This window comes from Medicago sativa, chromosome 5 (genome assembly GCF_051527215.1).
Source record: "Medicago sativa cultivar Bolivia chromosome 5, Bolivia_mono, whole genome shotgun sequence".
In the NCBI taxonomy this organism is placed as follows: Eukaryota; Viridiplantae; Streptophyta; class Magnoliopsida; order Fabales; family Fabaceae; genus Medicago; species Medicago sativa.
The window spans coordinates 54,018,232-54,026,527 of record NC_140753.1 but is presented as its reverse complement, the minus strand read 5'-3'; the positions used below and the strand labels follow the sequence as shown (position 1 = coordinate 54,026,527).

The 8,296-nt window shown below is 32.0% G+C and overlaps 1 protein-coding gene and 1 long non-coding RNA gene across 4 annotated transcripts; one reads left to right on the top strand and one right to left on the bottom strand.

The window, feature by feature from the left end:
• The first annotated feature begins 275 nt into the window (after positions 1–275).
• LOC146923052 (uncharacterized) lies at positions 276–5,404 on the top strand. 3 transcript variants are annotated; one of them, XM_085715804.1, is made up of 4 exons: positions 276–2,557; positions 4,189–4,309; positions 4,709–4,726; positions 5,091–5,404. In XM_085715804.1, exons 1-4 carry the CDS (start codon positions 2,321–2,323, stop codon positions 5,111–5,113), a joined length of 399 nt encoding a protein of 132 aa, XP_085571930.1. In that variant the 5' UTR covers positions 276–2,320; the 3' UTR covers positions 5,114–5,404. The 3 variants fall into 3 exon arrangements, 1 of the variants encoding a protein (XP_085571930.1); XR_015012692.1 differs by lacking the exon at positions 5,091–5,404 and having other exon boundaries at positions 4,226–4,924; XR_015012691.1 differs by lacking the exon at positions 5,091–5,404 and having other exon boundaries at positions 4,223–4,924.
• Positions 5,405–5,819: 415 nt separating this feature from the next.
• Positions 5,820–8,039, bottom strand: LOC146923051 (uncharacterized). Its single transcript, XR_015012693.1, has 2 exons — positions 6,608–8,039; positions 5,820–6,060 (listed from the first exon to the last, which is right to left on the bottom strand). It is a non-coding gene; the product is annotated as an uncharacterized LOC146923051 (long non-coding RNA).
• Between the last annotated feature and the right edge of the window lie 257 nt (positions 8,040–8,296).

Below are 8,296 nucleotides of genomic sequence, written 5' to 3'. Positions count from 1 at the left end.
GGAACGGGCACTATCCGTAAGGATGACCCCACGTTAATAAGAGGAACCGAATCACATCGGAATGAGAGGGATCCGGAGGCCGTGTAGGTATGGGACTACATGGTTGAAGGAAGGCTTATAAGAATTGTTAGGTACTACCCATATCAACAAGATGCATCTTCTTTTCGGTAGCCCATTCCATAAGAACTCCACAGTTAAGCGTGCTTGGCTTGGAGTAGTACTAGGATGGGTGACCTACCGGGAAGTTTCCCGGTAAGCATGTGAGTGAGGACTGTTGAGATAAAATCTAAAAATCCTTTATTGATGTTTTAATGATAACAAACCTTGAGAAGTAAACTAATAAGTTTTATGAATATTAATCTACTGATGTTTGCACTTGAGCTTTTGTTGAAAGGATAAAAATCAATTGAGGAGGACAAACTAGAATCAACTTACATCAACAAGTGCATTATTTATACTCAACGATGAAAGAATAAAAATACTTAAAGTATTACCACAATAGTATCAAAAGCTTCATGAAGATATTGAAAGACTATTGTTTTCATCAATGGAGGTTTAATCAAAGGAATATTGCATTAAAGGAGCTAGTTAAAATGCCAAGGTTTTTTTACGTGCATGAGGATAACATGTACATGGCCAAACATTTTATTACAAAAGGAATTATATAAAAAAGCATGTTTCTTCTTTTGGATGCAAGAACTACACGTGGACAAATCAGAAAGCAACACATACATGGTATTGAGATGGCATACGGTTTTGCCATCAAGAAATACAAAGAAAATGGTTTTGGTTTTGCTTGTCTCCAATACTACTCGATGTCCAATCCAATGAGAGAAACAAGCACACAACAAAAGTTGGTTTTTCTCCTTTTACAGCAAGAATTCACTAGCCTTTGGATAATTTTGTACACATGGATTTACCTACCTTAGAAAGAAAGAAAAAACACTACAAATAAGGTGAAGGTCACAACTAATTGCTGGCTTGCATATTATCAAGTTACACGTGAGAACATAAAACTTGTCCAAAGCTTCACACAATTTTTCTAGCTTATGGAGGTACAACACACGTGGGACTCAAGGCTCTTCTAAAGAAATTGAGAGCTGTTGCTAGCTGTTTACACACATGTGAGACTAAAGGAATTTGAATTAAAGTATCATGTGCACGTGAGAAGAATTAAGAAAGGCAGCAAGGATACCTCTTTCATTACAACTTGAAGCACCTCTCTGCCTATAAATATTGAAGCTCTCAGCTGAAGGAAAGCAACCGAATTCTTTTGAGAAAACAGAAGCTTACAAAGTTCAAATACTCATAAGCTCTCACCGAATTCTTTTGAGCAAGCAGAAGCATACAAAGTTCAAATACTCATAAGCTCTAGCTGAATTTTTGAGAAAGCAAGAAGCATACAACCTCCAAAAATTCCAAAGCTCTCTCTTTTCATATTTCAGTTTCAGTAACTAAATTTGCTCTTTTGCTTTGAGCTTTTTAGTGAAACACATTTTTAGAGAAGCAAAGACATAAACATCTAAATCCTCCAAAGCTCTCTCTTTTTATTTCTAGTGAACTAAAAATTGCTCTTTTGTTCTTGAGCTATTTTTAGTGAAGCACTACTAAATTTTATTTGATTTTTGGTCCAAGTAAGAATTTGTTTCTTATTGGATTGTAAAGCTTGTAGGTAACAAGTGTGTGAAAAAACAAGGGTTAAATCACAGTTTTGTAGGGATAGATCAGGTAGATCTAGCAAGGGTGATTTGTACTCGTTTGTTTTTGGTTGTAAAGGCAAAGGTAGATTTACTCGTTTGCAGGAAAGATCAGTCGGATCTAGCAAAGAGTAAAAGTTACTCATTTGTGTAAAAGAAGACAAAAGAGGAGTTGTGGTTAACGTAACTTAACGCAACTACCTAGTGGAAAATCTCACAGTATTGTGGGGACTGGACTAACCCATATTGGGGGAACCAGGATACTTCTTGTGTGTGATTTTCTCTTTCCTTATCTCTTTTATTTTATACAATATCACACACTTCACAATATTATTGTTTTATTAACTAACATACTAACACAATCCAAGTATATATACTTGAGAATTTTTATTTGGTAATTTTTATTAGTTCACAATTCAAAACCCCCTTTCTTGTGAAAATATTTACTTCAATTGGCATCAGAGCCCGGCCTCTAAAAAGCCTAAGCACCCAACGGTGTAGGAGGAAAAAGATCCAGAAAAGAAAGTCTCAAAAAACCTAAACACCCAACGGTGTAGAAGGAAGAAGACCCAAAGCCTAAACACCCAACGGTGTAGAAGGATAAGGATCCAAAAAGAGAAAAAATGTCTAAAGTAAAATTCATGTCAGAAGGAGGTTCTGCAACCATAAATCAAGAAGAAGAATTGAATCTTTATAATCAACAACAAGCACTTGACGATGAAGAAAGTCAAGATCAAATTATCCTTCTCACTTGCAAATTACTAAGAATGATACAAAGAAGAGATCAACAAAATTTCTCTTCAACAAATAAGGATGAAAAAGAAAACTTATGCCTAATGGCAAAATCAGATAATGAAGAGGTAAATCCTAAACCATGTTCATCTTGTGAAAAAACTGGATATTTATTTGATAACCTTTTTTATAACTCTCAAATTCTAGAACAAACTTGTGAAAGTTTAAGAAATGAAAATCTTGAACTAAAAAGGGAAAAAGAGAATTTGGAAAAAATAAATAAAGATCTTCTAAAAAATATCCAAGATTCTCAATCAAAAGAAGTTTTTGAAATTAAAAGTGAATCTCAAGAAGAAAACATTGTTCTAAAGAAAAATGTTTTACAGTTGAAAAATGACATTTCAAATTTCGTTAAATCAACTGAAACTTTTCAAAAAATTATGGGATCACAAGTAAGTGTTTTCGATAAAGCTTGCATAGGTTTTAAAACTAATCAGAAACAAAAACTTTATGAAAATTTTTTCATTCCTGAAAAGGTTACAAAAAGGAGTGAAAGGTACAAATGTACATATTGTGAAAAATATGGACATCTTGAACCTTTTTGTTTTAGAAAAAAGAAAGAACAAGCTTTACAAAAAACAAGAGTTACTTTCAAATCAAACTTTGTTAGATTTTATAAAGAAGGATTTCCTAAAAGTAACACTAACCATCAAGGACCCAAAAAGATATGGGTACCCAAAGCACTACTAACTTCTATTGCAGGAATGTCTCATGACAGTCAAGAAAAAGCCCTGGTGCTTGGACAGTGGATGCTCAAGGCATATGACCCAAGAAAGACAATGCCTCCTCTCATTTAAAAAAATGAGAAAAGATAATACGTAACTTTTGGAAATAGTTACAATGATCAAACCAATGGGACTTTTTATCTTTGTTAAAAATAATTTAGTTTTAAAAAAAAAAAATTATTAAGGATTTTTTTTACGTGGAAGATTTAACTAATAAATTTTTTTAGCATCATTCATCTTTGTGAAAATTGTTGAAAGTTATTTAAACCTTATATGTTTGAGAATAAACAAACATCTTTATTTTTTAAATCAAAACATTTTTTTGTTTTAAAATTTGATGCTTTCTTAACCAAGTTTTGTTTTATGTCTTGTGTAAAACATATACAAGTTTGACATAATAGAACTTTCCTTTATCATTCAAACTGTCATTCAAAAATTAGGTTCTATGAGAATAAAGAATGTGAAATTTATTTTAAAGGAAAAGAAGTCAAAAGTTTTTTTTCTAAGAAACATTTTGAACTACTTCACATTATGTTTTTAACTTATAAAATTTATAAGTCTTATGACTTTGTAATATTTTATGAGTTATTAAAATATTTACTTGAACATTATTTTAACAAAAAACGTAAGGACAAATACTGTGAAGTTTTTCTAGGTTCTTGGTAAAAATGTTCAAAGTCAAAAATTCAAATATATTTTCTTGTAAGTAAGTCACAGTGGGAGATTCAATAAACATTTGTCTTCTATGTTTATAATCTTGTTTGTGTTAGAAAAATCTTGAACAAAACTTACTATTTTTGGAAAAATAGAAAATAAGATATATCATATTTTCACTTTTATGAATATCATTTCTATATTTTCCTTAGTAAAGAAAGTTTGGTAAAATTTGATTCAAAATATGTCTAAGTTTTTTTTTTGAGACTTTACATTCTATGAATTTGATAGAATATAAATTTGCAATGGTCAATGTGTAGATTAAAATATGCAAATTATGTTTGAGGATCTTAGAAGAAAGCATGCACATAAAATTTGATGAATTTGAGGAACTCGAGATTCAAGAAAGAATCATTGAAGAAGATGAGGAAGAAAGTCAAATCAACTCCAACAAAGAAAATTCACCTCAACAACCTTCAAAAGAAGAAGCACCTCAAAATCCTCCAAGATCTTGGAGAATCATTGACCGACATCCACAAGATGAAAGAAGAGAAACTAACACAAAACAAAGCTAGATTAATAGCACAATGTTACAATCAACAAGAAGACATAGACTATGATGAGACTTATGCTCTTGTGGCTAGACTCAAAGCTATAAGAATTATTCCTGCATATGCATCTCATAAATGCATAAAACTTTTTTAAATAGACGTAAAAAATGCATTTTTAAATGTTTTTTTTTAAAAACGAAGAACTTTATTTTCATCAACCTCCAAGTTTTGAAAATTTAGAAAAACCAAATCATGTGTTCAAACTAACCAAAGCTATGTATGGACTTAAACAAGCTCCAAGAGCCTGGTATGAAAGATTGAGCATTTTTTAATCAAAAATGGTTTTTCATGATGAAAAATTGATACCACACTTTTTAGAAAAATTGACAAAAATGATTTATTAATTGTACAAGTGTACGTAGATGATATCATTTTTGGAGCCACAAATAAAAAATGTGTGATGATTTTTCAAAACTCATGGAAAGTGAATTTGAGATGAGCATGATGGGAGAACTTAAATTCTTTTTGGGGGTTACAAATCAAACATCACAAAGATGGCATTTTTATATGTCAAGAAAAATATGTCAAAGATATTCCCGAAAAAGAATGTAGAGGAATGATTGGATCCCTTTTATATTTAACTACTAGTAGACCTGACATTGTTTTTGCAGTTGGTTTATGTGCTAGATTTTAAACTGCACCAAAAGAGTCACACTACATTGCAGTTAAAAGAATTTTCAGATCCAAGTGTCGGTTTATGGTACAAAAAGGGATCACATTTCAATCTTATGACATAGTATGATGCTGACTATGCCGGAGACAAAATAGAAAGAAAAAGCACAAGTGGCGCATGTCAACTGCTAGGAGAAGCTTTAATCAGCTGTTGTTGTTGAAAACAAAATACTATAGCATTATCCACCACAGAGGCTGAATACATTTCCACTGCAAACTGCTGCTCTCCGCCTTACGTAAATGGATGCATCATTCTCCTTGTCATAACTTGTACATGCATAAAATGTGTGGTTATTGAATACAATCACTACTACAAAATACCCCCTTTAATAGCACTTATTTTGGCTCTTAATAGCGCTTCTCAAGCGCTAAGAAAGCCCCCGCTATAATAGGTCAGGAGCCTATAATAGCGCTTTCCAAACGCTATTAAATAGCAATACTTCAATAGCGCATTCAAAAAAGCGCTAATATAGCCTTATTCTAGTGCTATTAAAGTAGCTTTTCTAACAGATGTTTCTTAGCGTTTTCCAGAAAGCGCTATCTTAGTATCCTTCGTTTAATAGCGCTTTCAGAAAAGCGCTAATACAAGTCCCTATTTTTTTTTTATTTTTAAATTTCATCTACAACCAAAACCATCATAATAAGATACCGAGCAGACAAAAAATATATATACTCATCAGAAACACTAGCCATCCATTAATAGAAATAAACAACGATAATGTGTTGATCATAAAATTAATTACAAATGACATCTAATCTACACTTGCATTAGGAATTGAAATTAAAAAAGAACATAAGACCAATTTTACCATAAACTTTCAATATCCAACTTCAATATCTGTACTCATGCATTTCTCTGAACCATCCCAAGTGCCACAACCCCAATTCAAATTCTTCTTGCTTGTCAATCTAAAAACAAAAAATAGCAAAAAAGTTGGATGAGAAATTATAACAGCTTTCTCGAAATCATTTTTCTTAATAAAAAATAATGTTCAATATCCGCAAAGATTAGCATGTGTAAGTTAAGCTTTTCATGAAATTTTCTGTAGAATTAGGAATATCTATCTACCCAATATCAGTCAATGAAATTTACTAATAATCATCATTATAAGGATAGTTCATTCTAAGGGGATATGATAAAACAGATCCCTCTTATCAATGTCAACAGGGAAGATGAGTTAATGTGGATGTATTCTAAGGATGGAAATTACTCGGTTAAATCTGGATATTTTTCCATTCAAAAATGGAAACAAGATAAATGCCCCGAGCCTTCTAGTACTAGCAATCTGAGCCTATTTGGAAAAAGCTTTGGGCTATTAAGACTGTTCCTAGACACCAAATGCTTTTATGGCTTATCTTGAATGGGGCTATTACTAGCAGAACTGAGCTAGCAAAGAAGGGAGTTAATTGCTAAGTTATGTGCCCTAGATGCAACCTTAAAGTTGAGGATACTAACCACGTGTTTAGAGATTGTATTAGAGCCTCCAACATTTAGAGAACTTCAAAGGAGGGGAGAAATATGCTTCTTCATTCAGCCATCAATTTTTCAGATTGCCATTTTGGTTTTATAAAAAATAAAACAGAAAAGTTATTATTTAGGTTGCAACAATTATTAATAGCTTATGGCATGCCAGAAATCAACAGATCTTTGAAGATATTGACGTACCTGAGACTATGGTCTTGTCCAGAGCAAATCACAGTGTGGAATTATACTTTCATGTTATCAGCACAGACCACTCTCCGTGTCAGCCCCGCTATTCTGATATCAATCCTGTTAGTAGCATCCCTCATGATGTATCTCAGATTTGGATTGATAACAAACAACAAATGCACATGCATGAAGGAATCTCCCATACCCACTAACAATTGTAATTCGGTTTGTTCTTAATATAAGCTTTTATTTTTTTTCAAAAAAAAAAATAAAAATAACATAGGAACAACACATAGTAAGAAAAAAAAAACAGATTCCTAGTTGTCTTTAATTTATAGCACATACACACAACTTTCAAGTCAACACCAAGAAGTGACACTACTCCCTGAAACAAAACTAAACATTGATGTCAAATAGGCATACTTGCCCCTAACACTACCGATAATCTCTCAAGATACTCGTTGCATCAAAAAATAGAACCAACCAGCGAACTGAAAACCACGCTACTAACTCCACCGCTAAACCGAGACGTCCTATGCCACACCAAAACTTGCTATTTCGAAGAACAATGCATTAGAGGCTTTCCTTTTGATTTTTCAGGAACTAATTTAGTAAAATTAACACCTAAAATAAGTAATAAAAAACAGATGGGAAAACAATGAGTATGCTTCCCTAAAATGATTCCTTAAAACAAACAGTATGGTTTTCTTTATCACATGCATCAGAGAATTTGTAAATTGCAACATAAGATATTTATACCAAGATTACAAAAGAAGACATTGTAATATCTCTTAGAGAACACTACAAAAATTAGAACACATTATCTAGTCTCTACTAGTTAGAATTTCAACACTATGTTTCTCAAGTGACTGTCATATTTAGACATAATATAGTTGAAGCAACAAGCAACAAGCCACAAGTGTGATCAGTCATAGCACAACAAACTCAGTCGATGTAAGTGGCATAGTGTCATGGTGCTTATTGATAGTAAATTCTGTCACACACCAAATTCCTTTCCAAAACAAAAAGATACCCTCTTCTGATCTGTCCTTTGAATTACTAGGTCTCTAGTTAACTAATTGACTAGCTAAATGATTACCTATCACAACCATGTAACAAATCAAACAGGTAATTTATATAGAGTAAAAAGGTTGAAATAGAGTTTGCCTCAGATGAAAAATTATATATTTAAAATAGATAGAAATCAAACAATAAAATAAAAATGACAGAAACTATCAATCGAATTAAGACATTAAAAAAACGTGAGAACAAGTACAATACACCATCTGAGACTTTAAGATATAACTGTATTGTACACTTATAAGATATCAATTTTTTTCCAAAATACAAACATGGTGGTTATTTTTGAATCAAGTCAAAAAGAGTGTACAAATCATCAGTCATTTTATTAACGTATTTCTTTCTTTGCTATACAGATGTTGAAAAATGGTTTTCTTGTGGAAATGTTTTTCACAATCCTTGGTAGTTGCATGC